General features: G+C 40.3%; 1 protein-coding gene across 2 annotated transcripts in view; it reads left to right on the top strand.

The window, feature by feature from the left end:
• Positions 1 to 13,248, top strand: part of LYPLA1 (lysophospholipase 1) — a 46,527-nt gene extending 33,279 nt beyond the window's left edge. For both annotated transcript variants that reach the window (XM_049860446.1, XM_049860447.1), the window contains exons 7-9: positions 960 to 1,061; positions 2,817 to 2,993; positions 8,039 to 13,248. In XM_049860446.1, coding sequence (XP_049716403.1) covers positions 960 to 1,061; positions 2,817 to 2,993; positions 8,039 to 8,092 — 333 coding nt within the window. In that variant the 3' untranslated portion in view covers positions 8,093 to 13,248. The remainder of the gene's footprint in view (positions 1 to 959; positions 1,062 to 2,816; positions 2,994 to 8,038) is intronic.
• The last annotated feature ends 2,710 nt before the right edge of the window (positions 13,249 to 15,958 follow it).

Genomic DNA, 15,958 nt, shown 5'->3' on the forward strand with positions numbered 1-15,958 from the left:
AACAACTTGTGTACAAATTGTTGGATGGGAACCTAAGCTGCTGTGTGAAACCTCACCAGAATCACAGTAAATATTAAAAAAAATTTTTTTGCAATAAAGTAACAGATGAACTTGTTCGAAGAAGTAGGGGAAAAAAGGTGGTGGGGGGGTATGTCATGAGTCTGTGGACCGTGTCAGGGAAACCAAGGAAGGCAGTGAAGCAAGGCCTGAGGAAGGAGCTGGAACTAGGCTTTGAAAGCTGTTGGGATTTTCTCTCTGTCACTCATCTCTGTGTTTCTCTGCCCGTCTGCTTCATTTTTCTATGTTGGCTGTCGGATTCTGCTTCCTGTAGCTCCTCTAGCTTCTGAATTTATATTATACAGTTCCAGCCACACAGAGAAGCTGACTGCAGTCACTGAATCCCAATTTCAAGATCCTGGGATTAAAAATATGGCAGTCTTGGATGGGAAAGAATCTAATCTGCGCATATGATCCAGGGACCCACAGCCTGGTCGGGGTGACCTGGCATCTCGATGACCAGTAGGAATGCGGTCCCCAGAACACAGGGTGTTGGGAGCTGGGCAGGCAGATCCTCTAAGTTGTCTACCACATGTTCCTTAGCTTGAATTTAGGAAATAATACCTATTTAAGACTAGATTGGATTTTACAGCTGAGATTTCTCAGGGGGGAAAATGGTTACCATAAATTGGGAATATCCCTAAGGTGTTTTTTTTTTCTTATACTGTAAGTGCAGCGATTTACTGCCAGCGCTGTCTCCACGGATTGGGAGCCTGCGTTCTCAGTGCGGTCTTTAGTGTAGACAATCAGTGTAATCAGTGTCTTTTGTGTACTTCTACTGGCTTAACTGATTTAACATCATCCGCCCAATCTGATTTTTATGGACAGTATGGATAATAAAAAGCTCTTGAGTTGCTGTGACAGCTTATGTGTTCCACTGATGTTACCTGTTGCTTTTCCAGGGAGGAGCTTTATCTTTATATACTGCTCTTACCACACAACAGAAACTGGCGGGTGTCGTGGGGCTCAGTTGCTGGCTTCCACTTCGGACCTCATTTCCACAGGTAGCCTGACTGATGCATACCGTGTCAGAGTCCTGAGATAAGAGACAAGTACTTAGTGTTGGTGCAGTGGCGTCACCTTTGCAAAAGAGTTTTCGTAGAGTTTTGTGATTGACTCTGAGGCTTTATTTATACACTGCAAGGCCTTACACGAAATGGGTTACACAGAAACACCTGTTCTCATGAGTTTTGTATTTCAAGAGTATCGATAAATTGCAGGATGTATATAAAAATCAGGGCTTTTTTTTTTTTTTTGGTGAAGGGGCCTAAACACACCAGTCTTCTGTAAAACTAACAATAGCGTTCTCTAATGTGCTACCCCACACAAAATTGGTAACAAAATATCTCACTATGAAGTCTGATTAATTCTTAGGGACGTAAACTAGGAAAGCTTCTTTTTTTTGACAGGCTTTCTCATTAAACAGACCATTATAATGTGAGTTAACACAATTAATAATTAAAAAAAAAGAAAAGGCCTAGCTGTTTGGCACCACAGCCTAATATCTCTAGAACGAATGATTTCTGACTTCATTGGGCAACTCTTTCATAATTAGATTTTTAAGACATTTCCAATTCCCTCTGAAATTTATGAGCCATGAAAAATTAAGGTGATTTCAACTTAACTTTCCTTTGGAACTTTTTAGATTTTTATAAGGTGCTTTGAAAAAAAACTTAGTGTATGCACTGACATAAAAATCATGGCTGAGAAACCGCTAAAAAAGCCAGTCAAGTGAAATGATTCCTTGCCAACAAAAACTGTAGCAACACAACTGTCCCCAAAGACTACTCACAGAGCTCTACGCCGGTGTTTTGTCCCTTCGTATGGCAAGGCAAGAAACATATAAAAGCCCTTGTGTTTTTTGACAAAGCATATCTCAATTTAATGTAAGCTAAATTCCCATGAGTGGTACTAGAAAATAACTGTCCGATGAGGTCATACTAATATATTAACTAAAAGATCTGGTTTCTTTTTTTTTTTAATTAATTTGTTTATTGTGCTTTAAGTGAAAGTTCACAAATCAAGTCAGTTTCTCATACAAAAAGTTATACACACCTTGCTATGTACTCCTGGCTGCTCTCCTTCTAATGAGACAGCACACTCCTCCTCTTCTCCCTGTATTCGCAGGGCTATTTTTAACACATAAAAATAACATTTCTGTAATGTTCAATATACTTACGTTTGATAACAGAATGTTTGTCATAGAATATGATTTCTGTATGTTTAACAGTGTGAAACAGTATATCGTGCTTAGATACACATGGGAGATGTGGACTTTTTTAAAATCCATTTTAAAATCTGGGATTCTTTCTTTCTTGTCACTATATATTAGCTCTTTGATGTCATACACATAATAAGTACTGCTTAGTAACTCTTATTTAAATCAAATAAAAGCTCATGTTTGAATTTGTTAAATAAGAGCTGAGAAGAACGTGATCCAGCTAATATATACTGGCAGTTATTGATTACCACACGTGCAGAGATGCTGAAAATATAAAAATAAACTAAGCTACAATGCGCTTCAAGAAGCTATTTCATTGGGAAACATAAGGCAGAGTAATCATATACCCTGTAAAAGTTTAAATAAAGAGATACAGGGAACAGAGGGATGGAAAAAATCTTACTTCTTTGGCCAAATACAGCCTATAATTACTTAATGTATGTTGTGTGTGTATATTCGTCTACAATTTTTTGTGCCTGCCGTAATGTTCTATACAGTTGAATAAATACACTCCTTGATGATTTTTCTTTTTTTGCAGGGTCCCATCAGTGGTGCTAATAAAGATATTTCCATTCTCCAGTGCCATGGAGATTTCGACCCTTTAGTTCCCGTAATGTTTGGTTCTCTTACTGTGGAAAAGCTAAAAACATTGGTAAACCCAGCCAATGTGACCTTTAAAACCTACGAGGGCATGATGCACAGTTCCTGTCCGCAGGTAAGTATTTGAAGCCTTGATTACAGGGCCGTATTTGCAACTTCCATGTGGGTTTTTTTTGTTGTTGTTGGTAAATTTATAGGTAACAAAACATTCGCTATTTTAATATCCTTTACATGTGCAGTTCAGTGACATTGCATATGTTCCTCATAATCCATGTAGTATTTAAAAAATAAATAACATTTGACTGTGGTTTAACAGCTGATTAATGCATTCACATTGAATCGTAGGTTAGCAGTCATGAGATCAGAGTTTATTCACTTTAACTCAACAGATATTTACTGATTGATTGCTTATTACATTCAAGCATTGTACATAATTCAGAGATGAATAATCAACATTCCCTTTTTAAAATAATTGAAATGAGAAGTTTAATAAAGGGTGAAGGATATATTCAACTACTGTGTGAAAGGCAGAATGTGATATGTATTATGTTAGAGGTTTATAAAAGTGCTGTGGACCACTGAGAAGAGTGGCTGATTCATCTTAGGAGGCACTGAGAAGGTGATGGAAGAGCTAACCTGGAGCATGGGAAGGATGTTCTTAGCAACTGTACAGAGACCGGACTGTAGGAGAGGCAAGACGAGCTAGCCATTGTAGCTGGAGTCTTTCATGAAAACCTGGTGCTGTAGAACAGAGGATGTAGGGAGTGGAGACTTGGCCATTGAGAGCAATGATGTTGTGCCGAGGGTAGACTTGTTCTCTAGGCAGCAGGAAGCTATCGGCATTCCCGATTGAAGGCAGGTGTGATCTCATCTGTAGTCTGAAAACAGGTGACACAGAATCAGCAGGTTTTAGTGACTAATTATCTGGGGTAAGAAAGGGAGATGTCAGTCAGAGAGGACTTAGATTTCTAGCTCAAGTGATACGAGGCTGTCATTCAGAAGCGTGATAATAAGAAATGGTTTTAGAATGATAGGAAGGAAATAATATTAAGTTTAATGAACATTCTGAGGTTAATGTACCCCCTCAATAACGAAATAAGATGTTGGAAATACTCGCCTGAAGCGCAAGCCTAGAAATAGACTTGGAATCATCGTCAGTATTGTTGAGCAGTGAAGAATTTTCATGGGAGAGCATCATGAGAAAGCAAGCTGAGGAATAGACTTTGGGGGGATGCCTGTACTTAGATTCAGGCTAAGGAGAAGAGAAGTGAGGTGTTGAAGGAAGCTATGGGTGGGAAGAATGTCAGAAGGAGAGGGAGCAGTGACAGACAATTCAGAGAATGAGCAAGGAGAAGGCGGCCTCCATAACTTGAATGTTTGAGGGGAGGTTACAAGAGGTTTTGCTGAAAGGGTGAAGGAGCAAAAACGCTCCTTTAAAATAGGAGACTGTTAAAAAAAGAAACCCTTACGTTTGCAAGGCAATGCAGGGACACAGAATTAATAAGTCTTTTGTATTAAGGAGGAAAGTCAAGAAAAGAAAACAACCTTTCAGATTACAAGACAGAGTTGATTGAGTGGTGTAAGATACAGACCAATTTCTCTGGATGCTCAGAAAATGGACATATGATGTAGAGAAGAGGGCATCAGAAGAGATTTAATTTGGAAGAGGCTATCTGAGAGAGCCGGGGTTAAGAGCAGGAATTCTGCCTGTGGAAGTGGAGCTAGAGGAAACTAACAGAGGCAGGCAGAAGGGCAGTATAGGGGATGCTCAAGTGAGAGTGAATACAAGCCTGGACAGTGTAGAGGGATGTATTTAAAAGGGCTTTGAATTCCAACAACCAGAACAGAAACAATGAGAATGCTGACGCAGTGTGGAAAACGTAACCAACGTCACTGAACAATATGTACAGAAATTATGAAATGGAAACCTAATTTGCTGTGTACACTTCCACCAAAAATGCAATAAAATATACTTTTTTAAGGAATAAAAATTAAAGAAAAATAGAATGGGAGAAAGAAATCTGTGGGTGGGGAACGGGTGGGAGAAGATGCAGTGAAGAGAAGATAAATTGAGAAGGGAAACCTTAGGGGCTGATGTAAAGAATGAAGCCCCAGAATGGGAAGTCCTTGCCTTGAAGGACAAAAAAACTTCCACATCAAGACAGAAGAGGATGGATGAATAGAAGCGGGGTGTTGAGGTAGAGAAGAGAGTAGTCGAAAGCTCACATTAGATGCTCTTTATCTTTTTAGTAAAGTAGGAAATGCGGTCACTTGATAAGACAGAAGACCTGGATAGGTGTGGAGGCTTCAAAAGGCCTAGAATGAAAAATTGATTCCTAAGCATTAAGGGGAGCCCTGGTGGTGTAGTGGTTAAGAGCTCGGCTGCTGACTAAAAGGTCAGCAGTTCAAACGCACCAGCCGCTCCTCAGAAACCCTTCAGGGCAGTTCTGCTCTGTCCTGTAGGGTCGCTATGAGTCAGAACGGACTCGATGGCACCTAACAACAACAACAAGCATTATGGTGGTTCAGGCCAAGAGTGCTTTGAACTTACTTTGAACTTAAATCATTTGCTTTAGGGGCAGAAAAAGCAGTAGTGTATGATTCAGCCAGAAAGAGAAGGTGGCTGGTATGATACGGTGCTACTGAGAACATAGTTGGAACCATAATGAAGTCTTGAATTCAGAAGGTGAGGGCTGGGCGCTCTGAGTATCCAGGAGGGACTGAGGGCTTGGGCAGTGGTTTTCAGCAGTTCCCGTGGAGCTTTCAAAAATATAGGTGCCCAAGCTCCAAACTCTGAAGCCTGGTGTTGGGTGAACTCGAGTATCTGGGTTTGTGTGATGTGTCTTTAGAATGAAAGCTCCATAGAAGATTTTCTGTTCTGTTGCATTTGAGGATACTGGACTGAGTGACTAGGAGCAGAAAGTAGATGGGCATTAAGTGAGAAGGCGTGGTAGAGTGGTAAGAGGTCTGTCACGGGAAGATGTCAGAACGTGAGGGTGTTAGAAAGTAGAACACTTCCTATGTGGCTCTGTTTTTTGGGTGACTGAATTGCTATAAGGCTGAAGCTTCTCTGCATTGCTAGTTTGTGGAACTGTGAGGATAAGGTCTTGAAATACTAGAGATGATAGCAGTAAATAGGTTTGCGGGAGGTAAGAAAACTGAGCCAGATGCAGAAGTCTTCTGCAAAGAAATGTCTTCTGTAATGTTTGATACATTCATTTTCATGTCTTTCCAGTCCTTTCTGAGTTACCTGCTCGTTTTCAGAGGATTAGTTATATGTAACTCCTTATGAAAGACACAGTATATTTTGTGATGATGGATATAGCGTTTAGCATTTCATTCAAATGAGGGAATTGTGAAAAGCTAGGCTTACTCACTGATTTTAGTTGCCAGTAATTGTATACTTCCTGAGACTTCTCAGTGTAGGTACTGAGAGTGCTTTCACTTTTAAAGCCATCCCTCTGGTGTTTTATATTATTCAAATATAGGAAAATACAAATGGTTGTCCTGGGACTAGATAATTGATGGGGGCTATAATTTGAATGTACATTAGTAATAATCGTAAGAAATATTCTGAAATTTCTGTTGGCGCCTCATTTCTCTGTTGTGATTTTTTTTATTAACTGTAGTAGTGAGAATGTGGAGCCCTGGTGGCACAGTGGTTAAGCACTTGGCTGCTAAAAAGGTTAGCAGTTCGAGTCCACCAGCTGCTCCTTGGAAACCCTGTGGTGCAGTTCTACTGTGCCCTATAGGGTGGATATGAGTGGGAATTGATTCGATGGCAGCAGGTTTGGTTTTTGGTTTTAGTAAGAATGTGCTTTAGCCTTACCTAAGTACACTGCGGATCTACGTAGTTACACTGTGGATAGACATGGTTACACTGCAGATAGACGTGGTTACACTGCGGATAGACAGTTACACTGCAGATAGACATGGTTACACTGCGGATAGACGTGGTTACACTGCAGATAGACAGTTACACTGCGGATAGACGTGGTTACACTGCAGATGTACGAGGTTACACTGCGGATAGACAGTTACACTGCGGATGGACGTGGTTACACTGCGGATAGACAGTTACACTGCGGATGGACGTGGTTACACTGCGGATGGACGTGGTTACACTGCGGATAGACAGTTACACTGCGGATGGACGTGGTTACACTGCGGATGGACGTGGTTACACTGCGGATAGACAGTTACACTGCGGATGGACGTGGTTACACTGCGGATAGACAGTTACACTGCGGATGGACGTGGTTACACTGCGGATGGACGTGGTTACACTGCGGATAGACGTGGTTACACTGGATGGACGTGGTTACACTGCGGATGGACATGGTTACACTGCGGATGGACGTGGTTACACTGCGGATAGACAGTTACACTGCGGATGGACGTGGTTACACTGCGGATAGACAGTTACACTGCGGATGGACGTGGTTACACTGCGGATGGACGTGGTTACACTGCGGATAGACAGTTACACTGCGGATGGACGTGGTTACACTGGATGGACGTGGTTACACTGCGGATGGACGTGGTTACACTGCGGATAGACAGTTATACTGCGGATGGACGTGGTTACACTGCGGATGGACGTGGTTACACTGCGGATAGACGTGGTTACACTGGATGGACGTGGTTACACTGCGGATGGACGTCGTTACACTGCGGATAGACGTGGTTACACTGGATGGACGTGGTTACACTGCGGATGGACGTGGTTACACTGCGGATAGACAGTTACACTGCGGATGGACGTGGTTACACTGCGGATGGACGTGGTTACACTGCGGATAGACGTGGTTACACTGGATGGACGTGGTTACACTGCGGATGGACGTGGTTACACTGCGGATAGACAGTTACACTGCGGATGGACGTGGTTACACTGCGGATGGACGTGGTTACACTGCGGATAGACGTGGTTACACTGGATGGACGTGGTTACACTGCGGATGGACGTGGTTACACTGGATGGACGTGGTTACACTGCGGATGGACGTGGTTACACTGCGGATAGACGTGGTTACACTGCGGATAGCCGTGGTTACACTGTGGATAGCCATGGTTAGTGGTAGTTTAGTTGAAACACTTTAGTGGGGATTTAATTTCTGATTTATATAACTGCTTATTAAATCACTTTATCCTAAACAGGAAATGATGGACGTCAAGCAATTCATTGATAAACTCCTACCTCCAGTGGATTGACGCCACCGAGAGGCCTTGTGTGGAAGTGCACCAGCGTCATTGCCATAGAGTAGAAGTCTGTACATGTGCCCAAACCTGAAACTTCTCATGTTTGCAGTGTTAAAATGTTTTGCAGATAAATACCAACAATAGACTAAATATTTCCTCCTGGGAAACTTCCGGTCTTTTAAGTTTCTAGACATGTATAATATGATCCAGAACATATTAGTATTAAAGTAAGTGAAGCAGCTAGCTTCTTTTTCCCACATGTAATTCAACAAAATAATAAAATACTGTAACTAGATTCTTTATTACATTATTTGAAATTTATTAGTATGCTTAATGAAAATTTGTTCATGTATAAATGAGCACTGAAGATATAAACGGTTTATATATGCTGTGACTTAGACTGTGGGTTTATTCAAAAATTGCTTAGTCATCATGCAGTGTCTGTATTTTTATATATGTGATGATTGTAATACAGAAGAGCAATGAGATGGTATTACGTTATTTCTAATCATAGGGATAATGCTTTTATGTGTCCATGAAAGAGTAATATTACTGCTCTTCTCAATTAATGGCCCTTCTATTCTGGGGACCAGGATTTTTTCATTTTCTTTTTTTTCTGATATCATTTAATGTTCTTTTCTCCTTTCTAGAAATGTGTTCTTTATCTGTCACAGCAGACCAAATGTTGGCCCTCTGCCACAGACACCTGCTGCCGGTGAATACTGTAATTCAACGTTCTAAATCACAGACATGTGGGGTATTAAATACATTTATACTTACGTAGAGAAACCAGATATCACTCAAGACCTCTGCAGTACTTATTTTAGAAACTGTACTTTAGTCCAAATTTAGCCCTATTTAGTTATTAGAATCTTCAGTCCCAGAAACAGGAATAATTCTGTGGTTTTATTTATTTTTTGTAATCAGCTGGAAGAAAAATCAGGTCATATTCTATTATGTTCTGAAATACTTCAGACTTCAGTCTTAAAAATTGTGTCTTCTAAGATGATTTGGCCTAAGATGAGTCTCCTTGTAGAATTGGGTTTACTTGTTTTTGTGCATATGTTTGAAACCAATTACTGTGGGAAATTAGCAATCCATCAGAAAAATTTGCTTTATTTCTATCTGCCAATGAATGTGTTTGAGATTTTGACTTAAGTCAAACAATTTTTGTGCAGACATAAAAATAGCAATGATTTATTCAGTCAGAATTTTCAGATTACTGATAGAAATGATTTTAAAACGTATTTATGGACAATAAAGGTTAGTTAAAACGCTACACGTAGAGTGTAGTTACTAGGCAGTTTACTATGTAGCAGAAATGTATGCTTGATACTTTTTAACTTAATTTTTCTGCTGTATTTCAGCTGATCAGAACAATGTTAGGAATGCATCTTTATAAATGGGTGCTAATTGATAATGGAAATGATTTAGTAATGTACTATATAGAATGTTAATAATGAAGCCATATGTTTATGTCTGGATTTTAAAATTTTGAACAATCATTTACTAAGTCACTTTCCTTTGTTCTAAAGAATATAAACTCTTGTTTCAGTTATACAAATCAGCAAAATCTTATTTATGGGAAATCTCTTATTCTGTTGAAATGTTTGCTGTAACGTGGGAAAATGTAAATCTTTTTTCACGATTTCTATTAATGTGAAATAAAATTTAATTCTGTCTCTTCTGTGACTGTTTTTCAGGTATTTTCTTATTTTAATGTTTGGGTTTCCTTTGCCATGAATGTCTCTGATGCAAAGGAGGAAAATAACGTAATCAGAAGAATATATACATTATGAGAGAAATTTTGGTGGTGGCATCATGGGTACGAAATGGAACCAGGCATAAGAAAAGCATCACTCATTACTCAATTTTAGTGGCAAATAATTTTTAAAAAAATATCAGAGAGACCCAAGTCCAAACCTCCAAAATCGTTTTTTTTGTGTGTGTGTGTCCCTAACCTATTTAAGGAAACCCTGGTGGCGTAGTGGTTAAGAGCTGTGGCTGCTAACCAAAAGGTCGGCAATTTGAATCCACCAGGCACCCCTTGGGAACCCCATGGAGCAGTTCTGCTCTGCCCAATAGGGTCGCTGTGAGTTGGAATCGACTCGATGGCAATGGGTTTTTTGTTTTTTTAACCTATTTAAGAAGTTTTGTTTCCTGTTTGTCTTTTCCTCTTACATGGTGTTCACTGGGATTTTAAAATTTGTGGCATAAATCAGTTATCCAAATAGCATTTTCTTCCTTTATATCAACACTGATATCTGACTTTCATTCTGTTTCATGTTACTAAATGAAAGTGATCATAGTAATCGCATTACCCAAGATAGGAATCCTTTCTCTTCTGTCTCTTAATCAGTCCTTCAACTACTGCTTTTGAACTGGGGATGACAGGCTCGCCTCGGTGAGGCTGCTTGTTCTGTGTTTTGGGTAGCGCTAATGGTAGGGAGAGGCTGTGCCACAAATACTGTCTCCAACTTTGACGTTATCTGCCACAGCAGCACCTTATTTCATGTGATAATCTTTAACTCATCATCCTTTTTAAAATACTGTGGTCACAGCACAGTGCTAGTAGAGTGAAACCCGTGAAAGTTGGAAGCTGTCAGAGATGGAAAATTAAAATATTTTCCACTAAAACAAGTGATAGAAAAGTGGTAAGACTGCACACTGTCAAAAGTGGAAAACCTGCGAGACCTGGAAAACAAGGCAGTCCCCTCAAATTCTGGCTTTCCCAGATTTCACTGCAATACTTTATCAGTAGGTAAACCGAAAGATAACAGTAATTTGCTTAATTATTGCAGGTACTCTGATGGCTACTGTAAAAAGTAGATACATGATAGATTTACCACCCTCCTAACCACTATTTTTATTTTTATTTTTTTATTACATATTAAAAAAGGAAAAATTCAGTTTGATAAGCAACATATTCCAGGCAGTGTGCTAACAATTTTATATCCATAATTCGTATAATCTTCACATCAATTTTTATTTTACAGGTAAGGAAACTGAAGTCTTGAGAGACAAAGTGGTCACAGAGCTATTACGTGGAAGACCGAGGATTCAAATTGATGTGCCCAGCCTCAAATGGTAGAGGGTCAGTGAAAAAGAGGAAGACTCTCAATGACGTGGTTTGACACAGTGGCTGTAACAATGGGTCCAAACAGCAATGATTGTGAGGGTGGCGCAGGCCTGGGAGTGCTTCATTTTTTTATACGTAGGACGGGCTGTTGCACCTGACAGCATCCACTCAACATACCACTTACATAAGAATCCCAGCTCAGACCCTGCTTTCAAGAAGCCGGACCCAAGACATTTCTGTCTTAGAGAACTTAGAGTACTTGCCACTCTTTAACTTGTGAAGTTCTGTAAATACCTGCTTGAATGATGATATTTCAGTATATTGCCCCACCTGTTAAGGCATTTTAAACTCTACTGGTGATTACATCCAAGAAAACCCTATGTCGCAAGCCTACTCTGTAGCGCACGGGGATATCATGGCTCAGAATCTACTCAACGTCTAGCAACCACAGCAACAACAGCACCTTAAGATAAAGATAGGAAACTATGAAGAGTAACGTTTTTGTCATTGCAGGTGATTCTTTTGCTCTCAGAGGACTTTCTGAAGTCACAGCCATGGCTAGGGATACTGCCTTAGTCCATCCCAAGTACCCTAAGTATTATTACTTTTTAAAAATTCTTATTGTGCTTTAAGTGAAACTTTACAAATCAAGCGAGACTCTCATATGAAAATTTATAAATGCCTTGCTATATACTCCTGATTGCTCTCCCCCTAATGAGGCAGCACACTCCTTGCCTCGCTCTCTCTTTTCGTGTCCATTCGGCCAGCTTCTGACCCCCTGTACCCTCTCATCTGCCCTTCAGACAGGAGATGCCAACATAGTCTCATGTGTCTACTTGATCCAAGAAGCTCATCCTTCACCAGTATCATTGTCTATCCCATAGTCCACTCCAATCCCTGTCTGAAGAGTTGGCTTTGGGGATGGTTCCTGTCTTGGGCTAACAGGAGGCCTGGGGACCATGACCTCCGGGGTCTTTCTATTCTCAGTTAGACCACTGAGTCTGGTCTTTTTATGAGAATTTGAGGTCTGCATCCCACTGCTCTCCTGCTCCATCAGGGGTTCTCTGCTGTGTTCCCTGTCAGGACAGTCATCAGTTGTAGCTGGGCATAATCTAGTTCTTCTGGTCTCAGGCTAATGTAGCCTCTGCTTTATGTGGCCCTTTCTGCCTCTTGGGCTCATAATTACCTTGTGCCTTTGGTGTTCTTCCTTCTCCTTTGCTCCAGGTGGGTTGAGACCAATTGATGTATCCGAGTAACCTAAGTATTATTTACCTTCCCTCATAGTTTTGCTAAGTAAATAAGTGAACCAGGAAATTAAAAACGCTAAGTTCATATAGGTCCATAATTATCAACCAATCAAATAAGATCATGTCACCTAACCCCTTGTTTCTCTATCCATATACTTCTGTTTAGTGTCCCTCAAAGGTGAGGGCATTTAGCAGAATGGTTGAGAGATTCAGTTCTGAAATGTAAATATATGAGATTAGTACTTGTAATTTTTATATATGAAATATTTTTACATTTTGTTGTTGTTAGGTGCCGTCGAGTCGTTTCCAACTCATAGCGACCCTATGCACAACAGAACGAAACACTGCCCGGTCCTGCGCCATCCTTACGGTCACTGTTAGGCTTGAGCCCATAGTTGCAGGCACTGTGTCAGTCCGTCCCATTGAGGGTCTTCCTCTTTCCCACTGACCCTGTACTTTACCAAGCATGATGTCCTTCTCCAGGGACTGGTCCCTGGAGATCTGATAACATGTCCAAAGTATGTGAGATGTAGTGTCACCATCTTTGCTTCCAAGAAGCATTCTGGTTGTACTTCTTCTGAGGCTGTTTTGATCATTCTTTTGGCAGTCCATGGTATACTCAATATTCTTCACCGACACCACAACTCAAAGGCATTGATTCTTCGGCCTTCCTTATTCATTGTCCAGCTTTTGCATGCATATGAGGCAGTTGAAAACACTGTGGCTTGGGTCAGGCACACCTTAGTCCTCAAGGTGACGTCTTTGCTTTTTAACACTTCAAAGAGATCTCTTGCAGCCGATTTGCCCGATGCAATGTGTCTTTTTGATTTTTTTAATATTTACATGGGAAGCAGTTATTTATGAAATATATATGAAATACTTTTCTATTTTAAATATTTTTACATGTGACATATTTATGTATGAAATATTTTATGTAAGAAATAATTTTATAGATGAAATGATTTTATGAAATAGTTTTATATATGAAATATTTTATAATATATTTATACATGAACTATTTAACTTATGAAATATTTTACATGTGGAATATTTTTACATATGAAATATTTTCACACAGCAATATATTTATAGATGAAATATTTTATATAAATGATTTTATATAAGAAATATTTTCAAACAAGAAATAATTTCTTATATGAAATGTTTTTATATGTAACTTTTTATATGTGAAATGTTTTCATATATGAAGTAGTTTTTTTTTTAATTTTTGAGTGAAACTTTACAAATCAAGTCAGTCTCATACAAAAATTTATATGCACCTTGCTCTGTACTCCTAGTTGCCCTCCCAGTAATGAGACAGCACACTCCTCTCAGCGCTCTATTTTCATGTCCATTTAGTCAGCTCCTGACCCCCTCTGCCTTTTCATCTCCCCTCCTGCCCACATAGTCTCATGTCTCTACTTGATTCCAAGAAGTTCACTCCTCACCAGTATCATTTTCTATCTTATAGTCCAGTCCAATCCCTGTCTGAAGAGTAGGCTTTGGGAATGGTTCCTGTCTCGGGCTAACAGAAGGTCTGGGGACCATGACCTCCGGGGTCCCTGTAGTCTCAATGAGATATGAAGTAGTTTTATATATGAAATGATTTTTATATATAACATGTTTTTATATAAGACATGTTTTTCTATAAGTACATTTTTAATCATGAAATTTTTATGCAAGCAATATTTTAATAAAATATATGAAATATATACATATATGAAAAATATGACATCTTTATAAATGATATTTTAACAAAAGAAATATATATTAGATTAAAATTAAGTATATTAACGTGAAATAATCTTACATATCAAATATTTTTATGTATGAAATATTTTGTGTGGAAAACATCTTTATATGTGACACATGTCTTTATGTGTGAAACATCTCTATGGCGAACACGTCTTTATATATAAAACTCCATTACGTGTGAAACACGGCCTTTTGCGTGTAACATGTCTTTAAGTCAATCATGTCTTTATGTGTGAAACACGTTTTTTTGCGTGAAACATGTCTCTACGCGTGAAACACGTCTTTATGTTGGGACACATCTTTATTTTGAAACATCTTTATGATGAAACAGGTCATTATGTTAAAACGTGTTTATATTGAAACATCTATTTGTGAAACTCATCTTTATGTGCGAAACACGTCTTTATGTCGAAACAAGTCTTTATGTTGAAACGAGTCTTTATGTTGAAACAAGTCTTTTATGGGAAGCACTTTATATTGAAATGTCTATTTGTGAAACTTGTCTTTTTTATTAAACACAACTTTATGTGTGAAAAATGTTTTTATATGTGAAACAAGATTTTATGTCTGAAACATCTTTTTGTGTGAAACATGGAAGTATAAAACACATATGAAATATATAAGAAATATAGTTTAATTGAAATATATTTATATATGAAACATAGTTATATATAAAATATTTTTATATATGAAAAATTTGATATAAGATATACTGCTTGGCTAGCAGCCGGGAAGGGGGAACCTGGGAGGCCTGGCGAAGGAAAGATGGCTCCTAAGTCACACACTTGGCACCCTGCCATTTATTCACTCAGTCACACCTGATTCCCTTCCCGAGCTCCCTGAACGTCTTCTGGAATCCACGGGCCAGGAGCACAAAGAGAGGAAGATACATCCCCACCAAGGGCACCCCTCTTTCTCCTAGAGGAGACAGACAAGTATGGCGTGTGCCAGCAAAGAGGGAGCCGTGACAGCAGATGGGGTGCACAGAGGGCGCGGGCTTCACCCAGCAGCCTCAGCTCATGATGACTGTGCAGGACTCAGGGGGCAGTCGCCCCCATCTCCTTGTTCTCTGCTGCCTCTGGGTAATGGTTTCCCTGGGGTCAGGGGTGAGGAGCTCTGCTTCCTCCCAACACCACCCACTCTCCTGCCCTACACCTCCCCAGGAACAGAGCAGGAGGACAGGAGGGTGCCTGTGAGGCTGCAGGGCAGCCCCAGAAACACCCTCGCCTTCCGGCAGCCGTGGTCCTCTGTGGCAGTGCCCTGGCTCAGCTGATCTGCCTTCTTGCAGATGGACGGCAAGGACTGGTTACAGGGGCTGTCATTCCAGCGACCCTCCTAGGGACACAGGGTTGGGAGAGTCTCAGGACCCGCACTCCCAAATCTCCCAACCCCTCAGCGAACCTGATCTCTAGGCCTGGCCCTGCCTCTGCCTTGCTGTGTGTGATTCTGAGTCTGTGTCCCAGACGGGAAAATGCAGACAGCCGGATTATCCTAGTCTGTAGGCCCCACAGGGCTGATGAGAGCACAAATGAAGGAATGGATGTGCAAGCGCCCTGAAACTGACACACACTCTCTAAAAGGGGAGGGGGAGGTTCTTTCAAATTACTTGTAGCCCATTTTATAAAGGTCAAGGACAAACCCATTGCAGGACAGACAGATGGGATGCCCAGTTTGGAAGGTGTCCAGTTAGTACCTGTACACCCAGGGTGGGCAGAACCCTGCGAAACCAGAGTCGAATCTCAGCTAACGAAGCTGAAGAGGAGTTTAGTCCTCAGCCCCTAATCCACTAGCCTTCCT

This window comes from Elephas maximus, chromosome 19 (genome assembly GCF_024166365.1).
Source record: "Elephas maximus indicus isolate mEleMax1 chromosome 19, mEleMax1 primary haplotype, whole genome shotgun sequence".
Lineage (NCBI taxonomy): Eukaryota > Metazoa > Chordata > Mammalia > Proboscidea > Elephantidae > Elephas > Elephas maximus.